This window comes from Symphalangus syndactylus, chromosome 6 (genome assembly GCF_028878055.3).
Source record: "Symphalangus syndactylus isolate Jambi chromosome 6, NHGRI_mSymSyn1-v2.1_pri, whole genome shotgun sequence".
In the NCBI taxonomy this organism is placed as follows: Eukaryota; Metazoa; Chordata; class Mammalia; order Primates; family Hylobatidae; genus Symphalangus; species Symphalangus syndactylus.
The window spans coordinates 9,483,772-9,496,558 of NC_072428.2; the positions used below are offsets into that span (position 1 = coordinate 9,483,772).

The 12,787-nt window shown below is 46.7% G+C and overlaps 1 protein-coding gene across 50 annotated transcripts in view; it reads right to left on the reverse strand.

The window, feature by feature from the left end:
* The window catches only part of MADD (MAP kinase activating death domain), a 62,315-nt gene that overhangs the window by 46,861 nt on the left and 2,667 nt on the right, over nt 1–12,787 (reverse strand). For all 50 annotated transcript variants that reach the window (XR_010121253.1, XM_063640844.1, XM_063640838.1 and 47 more), the window contains exons 2-10: nt 10,665–10,814; nt 9,481–10,077; nt 8,435–8,738; nt 7,774–7,905; nt 6,342–6,455; nt 5,538–5,618; nt 2,265–2,443; nt 1,398–1,633; nt 1,045–1,201 (exon numbers count right to left, since the gene is read on the reverse strand). Coding sequence is in view for 49 of the 50 variants with exons in the window: in XM_063640844.1 (XP_063496914.1) it covers nt 1,045–1,201; nt 1,398–1,633; nt 2,265–2,443; nt 5,538–5,618; nt 6,342–6,455; nt 7,774–7,905; nt 8,435–8,738; nt 9,481–10,077; nt 10,665–10,726 (1,862 nt within the window). In the remaining variant the exon portion in view is untranslated. The remainder of the gene's footprint in view (nt 1–1,044; nt 1,202–1,397; nt 1,634–2,264; nt 2,444–5,537; nt 5,619–6,341; nt 6,456–7,773; nt 7,906–8,434; nt 8,739–9,480; nt 10,078–10,664; nt 10,815–12,787) is intronic.

Here is a 12,787-nt window from a genome sequence, read left to right on the forward strand (position 1 = left end):
ACTCGGGAGGCTGAGGCAGGAGAATGGCGTGAACCCGGGAGGCAGAGCTTGCAGTGAGCGGAGATCGCGCCACTACATTCCAGCCTGGGTGACAGAGCGAGATTCTGTCTCAAACAAACAAACAAACAAACAAAAGTAGCTGGGTGCAGTGGCTGGCGCCTGTAATCCTAGCACTTTGGGAGGCCGAGGCAGGTGAATCACTTTAGGGCATGAATTTGAAACCAGCTTGGCCAACATGGTGAAACCCTGTCTCTACTAAAAATACAAAGAATTAGCTGGGCGTGATGGCAAGTGCCTGTAATCCCAGCTACTCGGGTGGCTGGGGCAAGAGAATCGCTTGAACCCAAGAGGCGGAGGTTACAGTGAGCCCAGACCACGCCACTGCACTCTAGCCTGGGCGACAGAGCAAGACTCCATCTCAAAAAATACATACATACAAAAATTAGCCAGGCAAGGTGGCGGCACCTGTAGTCCCAGCTACTTGGGAGGCGGAGGCAGGAGAATCACTTGAACCTGGGAGGCAGAAGTTGCAGTGAGCTGAGATGGCACCACTGCACTCCAGCCCACGTGACAGAGCAGCAAGACTCTGTCACATATACACAAAAATAAATAAATAAGGCCAGGCGCGGTGGCTCATGCCTGCAATCCCAGCACTTTGGGAGGCCGAGGCAGGCAGATCACGAGGTCAGGAGATCGAGATCATCCTGGCTAACACGGTGAAACCCCATCTCTACTAAAAATAGAAAAAATTAGCTGGGCGTGGTGGCGGGCACCTGTAGTCCCAGCTACTCAGGAGGCTGAGGCAGGAGAATGGCGTGAAGCCGGGAGACAGCTGGCAGTGAGCCGAGATTGCGTCACTGCACTCCAGCCTGGGCGACAGAGCGAGACTCCGTCTCAAAAAATTAAAAAAAAAATAAATAAATAAAATAAAATAAAAAATACTGATATGGGAAGCCTATGAGACTTTGCCTTCTCTGTGCTAAAGAAGGGCTAGTGAGAGCCTCTTCACCTTTAAAACCTTTTTGCTGCTCTAAGGATGCTCACCTATCATCAGTAGGTTCGGAGTCAGAGTCCCGCTCTGGTGGTACACTCAGGGCCTCAGCCAGCTGGGAATTGCTGTCATAGACGCGATAGTGGATAGGCTGCAGCTGATGAGCATACCACTTTGGCTTGTCACCAATCAGGGCTGGATCAAACATATCTACCCCATGAGGGAAAAGAATAGAAAGTCAGCAGCAAGGAAAAAAAGGCAAGCAACGTCTGAAAGAAAGGCAGGAAAAAGTCTAAAGCAGAGCCAGGATAGAAGGCACGGGTCAAAGATTAGCAAAGGAAAAATCAAAGTCCATCAGGAGGACAGAGGCAGAAGGCAGAGTGGAGCAGAGGGCAGGTGGACTCACTGTTGTGAATTCGCTGAAAGGCATAGTTGGTGGGGTTAAGGATCCATTCCCCAAAGTACTCCACAGCCTGAGTCCTGGCCAATTTCTCGGCAAAAGGAGTCTGCCGGGGACGTGACGCTAGAAAGGAGCCAGCTTGAAAAGCTACCACAGGCCGAGGAAAGAGGCGCAGGGTACGTGTGTGCATCTGAAATCCCTGCAGCACATTGGCGGAGTTGAAGAACCGTACCATGGCGACCCTGGGGAAGCAGATGATGAGATAATTCGAGACCCATAGGGTAAGGATTCCCATGATCCAAAGTCTTAGAACACCTCCCAAAGCCATCACTTAACAGGCTTCCAACATCAAGGGGAGAGATATCTTAAAGAATTATCAGCCCCTCTTCATCCTGAGCACATGGTTTACTATTTCTTCATATTGCTTTTACTAAGGTTTAAAGTAACAACCAAATATGGTACGTATTTTATGCATAAAGAAATCCTGGGCTGGGTGCGGTGGCTCGCGGCTGTAATCCCAGCACTTTGGGAGGCTGAGGTGGGCGGATCACCCAAGGTCAGGAGTTTGAGACCAGCCTGGCCAACATGGTAAAACCCCGTCTCTACTAAAAATATAAAAATTAGCCAGACGTGGTGGCAGGCGTAATCCCAGTCACTCAGGAAGCTGAGGCAGGAGAATCACTTGAACCCGGGAGGCAGCAGTTGCAGTGAGCTGAGATTATGCCATTGCACTCCAAGAGTGAGACTCTATCTCAAAAAAAAAAAAAAAAAAAAAAAGAAACCCTAGTTCAGAGAAATAGTCTGCCCTAAGGTCCCTTAGAGAGCAAAGAGATCAATTTAAGAACTGTGATTATACAGTCGGCTTGGTGTTACCTGGTTGCAACATCCACAGAATCCACGTCATTGCCATAGATGAGTGGGTTGAATTCAGTGGAGGGTGTGGACTGCAGGTCATTAGAAGGCCTTCCCAAGAGAAGGGGGATCTCCTGGCCCTCATGAAATTTCTCCAGATTGAGGATGGGCTGGGTGTTGAGACTCATGCTGGCCAAGGCCTATGGAACAACAAGAAAATTCCTTACACAAGGCACGTCCCTGGGCAGCTAGCCAATCTTAACTCCAAGGAAAGGGCCTTCCTGAAGTCTTCTACCTCGTATTCTCTGGTCAAAAAGTTCTGCAACAAAGAACGGTGCTAATTTGCAAATCCTGGCCAACCCATTTCAGACCTTTCATCTTTGAAATAAAAATCCCAATATTCTAGCCTTTAGAAAACAGTCTGAAATATGTAGCTCTCCATCTTAAGACAACCTAGCTCAAGGCAACTTGATCTTATCTGAAGTCCAGGACAGTCGTTTGCAAAATTATTATAGTCATTAAATGTTTTTTAAAATTGCAATCTATGTGAAATTATACAGAATGGAAATTTGAAAACAGAGCTGCTCTGAAGGACACAGGAAGCAGAGCCTTAAATGCTCAGGGCTCCCAAAGCTAAATCGGCCCCTCAGAGGCTCAGTGGGGCAGTGTGAAGACCACTGGTTGAGAGCAGCAGTGCTTTTTTTTTTTTTTTTTTTTTTTTTGAGACGGAGTCTCCCACCCAGGATGGAGTGCAGTGGCGCGATCTCGGCTCACTGCAAGCTCCGCCTCCCGGGTTCCCGCCATTCTCCTGCCTCAGCCTCTCCGAGTAGCTGGGACTACAGGCGCCCGCCACCACGCCCGGCTAATTTTTTGTATTTTTAGTAGAGACGGGGTTTCACCGTGGTCTCGATCTCCTGACCTCGTGATCCGCCCGCCTCGGCCTCCCAAAGTGCTGGGATTACAAGCGTGAGCCACCGCACCCGGCCAGCAGTGCTTCTCAAATTTGAGTGAGGAGAGGAATCACCGGGGGAGGCTGTTAAAATGCAGATTCCGATTCAGTATGCCTGGAGTGATCCTGCACTTTAACAAGCCCAGGTGATGCTAATGGTGCTGGTTCACAAACCACAGTCTGAATAGCAGGAGTTAGAACACAGGATCAATGAGTCCAAGGATCTTAGCTCCCACAAACATTTAGAATATAATTCTGGCTGGGCGCAGTGGCTCATGCCTGTAATCCCAATACTTTGGGAGGCCAAGGCAAGTGGATCACCTGAAGTTAGGAGTTTGAGACCAGCCTGGCCAACATGATGAAACCCCGGCTCTACTAAAAATACAAACAAATTAGCCGGGCACGGTGGTGTGTGCCTGTAATCCCAACTACTCAGAAGGCTGAGGCAAGAGATTTGCTTGAACTTGGGAGGCAGAGGTTGCAGTGAGCCGAGATTGTGCCACTGCACTCCAGCCTGGGTGACAGAGCGGGACTCCATCTCAAAATAAATAAATAAATAAATTAAATTAAATATAATTCCTTTTTTTTTTTTTTTTTTTTTGAGACAGAGTCTCGCTCTGTCGCCCAGGCTGGAGTGCAGTGGCGCACTCTCGGCTCACTGCAAGCTCCGCCTCCCAGGTTCACGCCATTCTCCTGCCTCAGCCTCTCCGAGTAGCTGGGACCACAGGCACCCGCCACCACGCCCGGCTAATTTTTTGTATTTTTTTTAGTAGAGACGGGGTTTCACTGTGGTCTCGATCTCCTGACCTCGTGATCCGCCCGCCTCGGCCTCCCAAAGTGCTGGGATTACAAGCGTGAGCCACCGCGCCCGGCCAATTCCATTTATTAACCTCTCCATCTCATTAGTCATACTAAAGCAATCATCAAGACTGAAAACACACCAACTGAAGGCAGCTAGAGAACTTTCTGAACTTAAAATTCCCACTACACTCTGCAGTAACAAGGTATCATATTATATTAGCAGTGATGAAGCAACTGAGGTGAGAGGGATGATATAAAATGACCCATTTAAACCCAAACATAGCATCTAGAGGTACTACTAAGAACTTCAGACAACACAGAAAAAGATTTCTAAAGGCCCTTCAAATGAGAGCAGGGATTCCTAAAAATAAACACAGTGCTATCTACTGGTGTTGCTGTACAACACATAAGGCAGGGGAAGGGAATGAAGCTTTGTCATGTGTTACCTTCAGGTACTGTGTTCAGCATGCAGAGGAAGAAGAAAATCAATCAATAAAAAATGGATGTGAGGAATTACTCAAAGAAAGGAATTTTTTTGTTTGTTTGAGACTGAGTCTCACTCTGTGGCCCAGGCAGGAGTGCAATCGCACGATCTTGGCTCACTGCAACCTCTGCCTCCTGGGTTCAAGTGATTCTCCTGCCTCAGCCTCCAGAGTAGCTGGACTACGGGCATCCACCACCATGTGCCCGGCTAATTTTTGTATTTTTAGTAAAGACGGGGTTTCACCATAATGGCCAGGCTGGTCTTGAACTCCTGACCTCGTGATTAGCCTGCCTCCACCTCCCAAAGTGCTGGGATTACAGGCACGAGGCACCGCGCCCAGCCAAAGAAAGGAATTTTTGAAGAAAGGAACCTCGGGATCAACTCTAGAAGATGATATAAAAGCAGCCAGACGGTCAACACTACTAACTTCCACCTAACAAGACTGAGAAAATCAGCCGGGCGCAGTGGCTCACGCCTGTAATCCCAGCACTTTGGGAGGCTGAGGCGGGTGGATCACGAGGTCAGGAGATAGAGGCCATCTTGGCTAACATGGCAAAACCCCGTCTCTACTAAAAATACGAAAAAATTAGCCGGGCGTGGCGGCATGCGCCTGTAGTCCCAGCTCCTGGAGAGGCTGAGGCAGGAGAATGGCGTGAACCCAGAAGGCGGAGTTTGCAGTGAGCCGAGATCACGCCACTGCACTCCAGCCTGGGCGACAGAGCAAGACTCCATCTCAAAAAAAAAAAAAAAAAAGAAAAGACTGAGAAAATGTTCTGAAGCCATAGAGAGTGGCACACATACAAGAAACAGAGAGTGAAGGGCTATTTTATACAGCATCATAAGCATTAGAAGATGGTAAAGCATACAATGAATTGGAATCAAAAACAGAGATTCACTTTGCCACCCAGAAATGGGGTATGCCTTTTCTTAAGCCCATCCAGGGTGAAGAAAACTACTCCACTTGAAGTTTGATAGGAAACTGGCTCTGAGAATAGCTGTCTTCTCACAGGAATCCCGCAGCATCTATTACTCCCCTTTCTTTCCTTCATTCTTCACCTACCTGCTTTAAATGCTTTTTCAGCTCTAGTGATTCTGGTTCTGGCAGGATAGGCAGCACTTCTGCATTGGTGGGGGCAATCACCTGCACCAGAGAAATGATAAAAGACGTGACCTTAGAGTTTATTGCTCAGGAATTTCACTTATATAGATTAATAAAAATAAGAGGATGTATACACAATATTATTATACAAATGAATACACATTATATAACTGCACAGTAAGATATATGTACACACACATATATGACATACATATGCATCTGAAACGAAATATACCTTAATGTTATTGGTTATTCTCTCTAGATAACAGGATTATGGTTTTTCTTTTATTTTATTTACGCTTATTTTTATTTTTTTTAAGTTTTACAATGAGCACATATAAGGGCTTCCCACCAAAGTTTGAATGTACCCACATTGCAGAATGGTCATATAATTCATTAAGCCTGCATTGGAAGACAGTTTCTTACCGGAAACTATACCCCAGGGAAACCATTAAGAGATGATCTCTACCACATGTAATGGCCCTCAGATCACAACCGTCTGACTGCTCTTGGAGGATACGGTTGGGGGCCACTGAATTCTGGCAAAAATAAATCCTATAATTCTCTGAGACCTAACCAAGGGTTTATTTGGCTAATAAGGTAAAAGCAGCATCTAAAAAAACTTGTTTCAGTAAGTCTCACAATAGAAATTATCCAACAACTTAGGACGTTCCTGAAAGGAATCTAGAAAAACAGATATCCCAGGACTCGGTCTAGAATGCAATCCTCCTCTAGACTCTACAATGCCTCAGCCAAGAACCTCACCCTGTTGCTGTCCAGATCCACTAGCCATACATCATCAGGCATTTTGAAGTCCAGTTTGTAGAGGAAGAAGCTGGCAGGAACCCCAATGATGTACGGGGTTGGAGCCAACAACAGCTGTGGAAATGATAAAGAAGGTGAGAACAAAGACAAAACCTATCACGAGCACGTATCAAGTCTGGATTCTTCTAGATAAGGAAATGCAGATACAATCCCTCTTCCAAAACTCCTGAGGCCAGATATATTTGAAAATTCAGAATTTTTCAGATTTTTTGAAAGGTAACATGGTACATTTTTTTGTATACAGTAGTCTTCCTTATCCACAGTTTCACTTTCTGTGATTCCAGTTACCTGAGGTAAACTGTAGTCTGAAAATATTAAAAGGAAAATTCCAGAAATAAACAATTCATAAATTTTAAACTGCAGCTTGATCATATCTGAAGTCTAGGAGAATAGTTCTGAGAAGCATGATGAAATCTCATGCTGTCCCGCTCTGTCCCACCCAGACATAAATCATCCCTGTGTCCAGCAAATCCATGCTGTATACACTACTCGCCTGTAGCCATCTCGGTTATCAGATCAACTGTCGCACAATCTCAGCGTTTGTGTTCAAGTAACCCTTATTTTACTTAATAATGGCCCCAAAGCACAAGGGTACTGATGCTGGCAATTGGGATATGCCAAAGAGAAGCCAAATATATGTAGAAAGAGGCTGGGCGCGGTGGCTCATGCCTGTAATCCCAGCACTTTGGGAGGCTGAGGCAGGCAGATCACCTAAGGTCAAGAGTTCAAGACCAGCCTGGCCAACATGGTGAAACCCCGTCTACTAAAAATACAAAAAATTAGCCGGGCGTGGTGGTGGTGCCTGTAATCCCAGCTACTAGGGAGGCTGAAGCAGGAGAATCACTTGAACCCGGAAGGCGGAGGCTCCAGTGAGCTGAGATCGTGCCACTGTACTCCAGCCTGGGGGACAGAGGGAGACTCTGTCTCCAAAAAACACCAAATATATGCCCAAAGAGAAATTGTTACTCTCTTACTGTGTCTAATTCATAAATTAAACTGTATCATTGCTACGTATGTATAGAAAAAAACAAAGTATCTATAGAGTTTGGAACTATCTGTGTTTTGAGGCATCCACTGGGGGTCTTGGAATGTATCCTCCACAGATAAGGAAGAACTACTGTATTACATAACACACGTAACACCTGCTGCAGTGTAGCCAGTAGCCTATAGTCATTAACATTTGTTGTGATAAATAAAAACTAAAATAGCATAAGCTTTGCCACCAGATCAGTTCAAATCAGTCATATTTTGTAAACAAGTAAGTTATGATAAAGGATTGAGGACCAGCACTCACTTACAACTTCTTTGAGCATTAGGCCTCCTCCCTCAGGAAGACAGAGGTGAGAAAGCCGAAAGACGCCTTGAGACTCACCTGCTCTGCGGATGCCATGCAGGTAGGTAGCAGCGGGATGACAGGAAACATATACTCCAGTGGGTAGATCATTGCCACGAATGCCATCACAGACATGGAGAGTGCATTGTAGTCTCGGGACTGTAGCACCACCTGTCATGAGCCATCCAGTAAGAATCACTCCAAAACATAAAATAAGGTTTACAAGAAAACAGCTTCCAACATTACAACTTGGTGCCAACTTCACCACGCCTACAGACCCAGCTTTGTCTTTCCCATTGCCCCCTGCCCCACCATGCCTGCCACCTCCCAATCCAGGCACAATGGTGATCCTCCCTCACCTGAGATATGCAAATCACTCCCTTACCTTCCTAGTTCTTGTACTGCCCATCCCAGGACCACTCACTGAAACAGAACTACTGATATTTCCAAAAAATTAGGTCAGTATAATTAAGGATAAGCCCTAATGAATGGTAAACCCTCTAAATACATCCCACATGATACCAGTATCTTAATTCAACCCACATCTATGGAATACCTGCTGTTTACCAGGCATGATGTTACCTCCTGAAGACAAAAAGATGAAAAACATGTAGTCCCTGTCCTCCAAGAGCTCGTGGTCTGGCCACTGGCGTATTTAAGAGTTCCTCCCCTAGAAAGGTCTAGGAAGCTGGCCTCTCACCTTGTGCTCTAAGAGAATGCAGGTTAGCACCTGGAGACAGGCGTCCACACCTAGAAGTTCCAAGGGAAGGTGCAGTGGGAAATCCACTAGGGTGAATCGAGATGGGTCTGGAAGAGCAAAGGTCAGAGCTGGCTGGAGCTCTTGGGGTAGGACCTCGATGTCTACTCGCTTCTGCCCAGAGACGGGTACTGGGGAGCGCAGCAATCGATAGATCCAGGCCTCAATCTCTCGAAGGTCATGCAGAAGGGCACTTGACTTCTCCTCCACCAGCAGCGATCCAGTAAAGATCCGCCACATGGTGTCCCTGAGAAGCGGACAGCAGGAATCAGACACATTAGCATTAGAAGCTGATACCCACTGCAACCCAGTATCGCCACAGAGGCTCTAACGATGACAACGGGAAAAGGAGCATCATTAGGAAAGCCCAGTCTCTGAGCTCAGATAGGACCGGAAGGTATATACAATGGCCAGAGCAAATGTAAAAATATATACTGGGTTAAGACTTACTGTCCTAACCACAGTTAAACATCAAATTCCAGCATTACTCCAAACACAATTGTGGAAGGAGGTCTAACTCTGGAGCAGTCTTTTGCTTAGTAAAGATTAACTCTTGGCTGGGCATGATGCTCACGCCTATAATCCCAGCCCTTTGGGAGGCCGAGGTGGGTGGACCACCTGAGGTCAGGCGTTTGAGACCAGCCTGGCCAACATGGCGAAACCCCGTCTCTACTAAAAATACCAAAATTAGCTGGGCATGGTAGCATGCACCTGTAATCCCAGCTACTTGGGAGGCTGAGGCATAAGGATCACTTGAACCCAGGAGGCAGGGGTTGCAGTGAGCTGAGATCGCACCACTGCACTCCAGCCTGGACAACAGAGCGAGACTCTGTCCCCAAAAGAAAAAAGATTAACTCTAAATACTCTAAATATGCTTCAATAGGTCTGAAGGACCTTGAGCTGTAGAGGAAATTTCCTATGCCCCTCAAAGACCAATTACATGGAATCTCTACATACTTCCCCCATTGGGCATCAGCAGCAAACTGTACCTTTGTACGCCTCGAGGGATGCCCAGTTTCTTGCCCAGCAGGCGCTCACTACAGCAGTCCACCAGGCGCTTGAGGGTATACAAACACTCTCGGAAGGTGGAGAAGAAAGGGTAGTGGCTGAGCACGCACAGGGACGTGAGAGTACTGTTGCGGGAACGGCTCCCCGCCTTGGGCCGGCGTTTGCCCCGAGGAGACTGGTTCACATCAGGGGTAGAGTCGGCACTGGGAGGCTGCAGGGATGAGCCGCTCTCTGAGCTCTCAGTGCCACCCTCTTCTGAGGCACAGGTGGCACGGGTTCCTTCCTTCCCACGGGGCCCTGCCCCACCTTCCCCCTTCTCCTTAGGGATTCGCTTTTGGAAGGAGCGGTAGAAGTTAACACAGATGCCATATCGCGTGACTCCAGTGTCCTTGTCAGTGAGGGTGAAGACAAAAGAGGTATCATCCCGAAGGCTCATGCGCCGCTGCCGCACGCTCAGGCAGCCCTCGGGCTGGCAGAAGAACACTACATCTGGGGGCAGGGGAAACTCGGCGTGATCCTCTAAGGGGTATCGCCGTAGCAGTTCAGGAGTCTGGGCCACACTATCACTACTTGGGTGCCTGAAGAACATAAAGACAAATTCAGCAGCCTGAAGGGATGGAATGGGCTATCAAATTTTAACCACAGTCAACAAATAAAGCTCAAGATGCTATTTTGGATAAAGTAACCTAACTGTAACACCTTGGAAAATATGGGTGCTGCCTGCCGCATGGAGCTGGTAGCCTAAGTGAAGTCTGCACTGTCATGAAGGCATCTATTCTGAAACGAAGGGGAGATTTTGACAATAAAATTATCACTGGCACCTTAAGATGATTAACATCTTTTAAAGTGAATTAACTAATAAATTACCAAAAAAGCATACATAGAGGAGTAGCTTATAATGTACTTTTTCTTATTACAAAATAAGAAAACTGAGGTATAAAGAGTATATTTGCTCGACATCATGAAGATGTTAGTTAAGAGCAGGGTTTTGCTTTCAATCCACCTGACTTTGTTGTTTTCCCTACTGGCTTCAATGCTCCCATCAGGGTAAAATAACAGGGGAAGACGAGCTATGCAAAGCAACGTGGAAATCGGAGAGGGGAACAACTGCAGATTTTATGGCTATCCCAGATATTAAGACAAAAGCCAATCTCTTCTTGGTTACCTGGCCCCTACGATCACTAGATAGTCAAGTAACCGAGGACAGAACTTCTTCTTTTGCACCATGGTTCCAATTCATCAGTTCATCTCAGAGAAGCATCAGGGCACCAAGCAAGGAGTCAGCATTCCCGGGAGGAATTATGAAAATCGAAGTCTAATAGGAAAAAAAGTACTGATAAGATCCACTGCTGTGCCTAAGGGCCTCACCCTCTCAACTTCTTCCCGGCCAGAGGCAGAGGTCAGAAGGTCTTCCGCTTTCACACTAATGATAAGAGAACTTGACGCTTGTCTAGCCTCACGGCTAGGCTCACGAGCTCACAGAATCAAATGTTAAAAAACAGATAGGCCAGGCACGGTGGCTCGCGCCTGTAATCCCAGAACTCTGGGAGGCCGAGGCGGATCACCTGAGGTCAGGAGTTTGAGACCAGCTGGCCAACATGGCAAAACCCCATCTCTACTAAAAATACAAAAAAATTAGCCGGGCGTGGTGGCACACGTCTGTAATCCCAGCTACTCGGGAGTCTGAGGCACAAGAATCGCTTGAACCCAGGAGGTGGAGGCTGCGGTGAGCTGAGATCGCGCCACTGCACTCGAGCCGGGGCGACAGAGTGAGACTCCGTCTCAAGAAAAGAAAAAGGAGTAGATAAATAATGGTTCATCTACCTATCCCTACCAATGACTTAATTTCCAGCTTAACGCCTGGGGCTCTGTTTCTGAAAAACAGACCTAGGCCGTCTAATCGGGACTCACTCATTGTAACAAAAATTGAAGTCACTCTCAGGACCCCTCCAGGGTGGATCAGGATCAAACCAGACTCCTCAACTAGCTAGCACTTAATCTACACTTCTAGGTCTAGATGGAAACACAATTATTCTGTTTCAACCATCTACATTCAGCTTGATGTGAAACTACCATATAGACTGTCTAGTTAACCATGGTCAGACAATAACAGCTGGCTATTCTACCTCACGTGATCTCAAATGAAAATGTCCATGCCCCAATTGCCTAATCTGCACCACTTTTCTCCCTCCTTCAGGCAAGAAAGGAGCCCAGACGCCACTGCTACTAGCTCTGCCCTTGGTGCTGAATCATAATCTCTCCTCTGTTTTGATCTCAGGCTTAGAATCAGTAATACAATATACACAGATGAGTCCTTGTCCTAGTATACATTACAGAGGCTATGAATTAGAGGCAGAAATACTAGGATTTCTGCAAGGACAGGGAGAGGTGCTCAGAGAAATTTCTAAACTATGTCCTAAAATTAGGAAAAGCTTTCATGGTCTTAATTATACTTTATTTCCTGTTAAGTGTCTATACACTTCTCTAAATAAAACGTTTCACCCTGCTGCACAGCTATTTCTAGTAGGGCTATTTCTTCTATGAGTGGAAGTTCTTTTCTCATATTTCTAGTGTTCCAGGATTCTACCTCTGTGCTCTACATGCGGCCTAAGACCTTGTTCAATGCACACGAAGAGAAACCCGTTATCATATACACATACACACCCCCTACTCCCTCACCTGCTGCTGCTGCGGGCACTCCCATATATACAGACACACACACTCCCTGGATGCTTAAGGCCCTGTTTGGTTTAGGTAATGAGTAGAAGTTTTTTCTCCCCTACCTAATAATAAACAAGACCTATTTGCAATACCTCTCAAATCCTCAAAATACTGCTTTCTCCTTTCCCTTGCTCCCCACAGAGGACCTGCAGGTAATAGGATTCAGTTTTATCTCCATAGCGACTCTGGCTCCCAACACTATTTATAGCAGAGCCACAGCCCCTCCCCTGCTTGGTGACCGCACACTGCTAGCAGCTGCTACTCCAGGGTCGGCCAAGGCCCATAACAATTCACTCTCCTCGAACCTACAGACACTTCTCCCACTGGCAGTACCTGCTAAGAATTAGGTTATCTTCTCCCTCATCTGTCTGTAGTTTGTACTTCGTCCTAATTCTGGCTTTTGATAGTGATATCTCTAGAACACCACCAGGTTTCTGAGCACGCCATATATTCATTTCTAGGTATCACCACTGATTGACGAACCCAAACAGTCCCTTGGTTCTCCCAACTGCAACAAAGTCATGAGCAAACTACAGGAGGTGGGGTACGATAACAGAGCTGCACTCA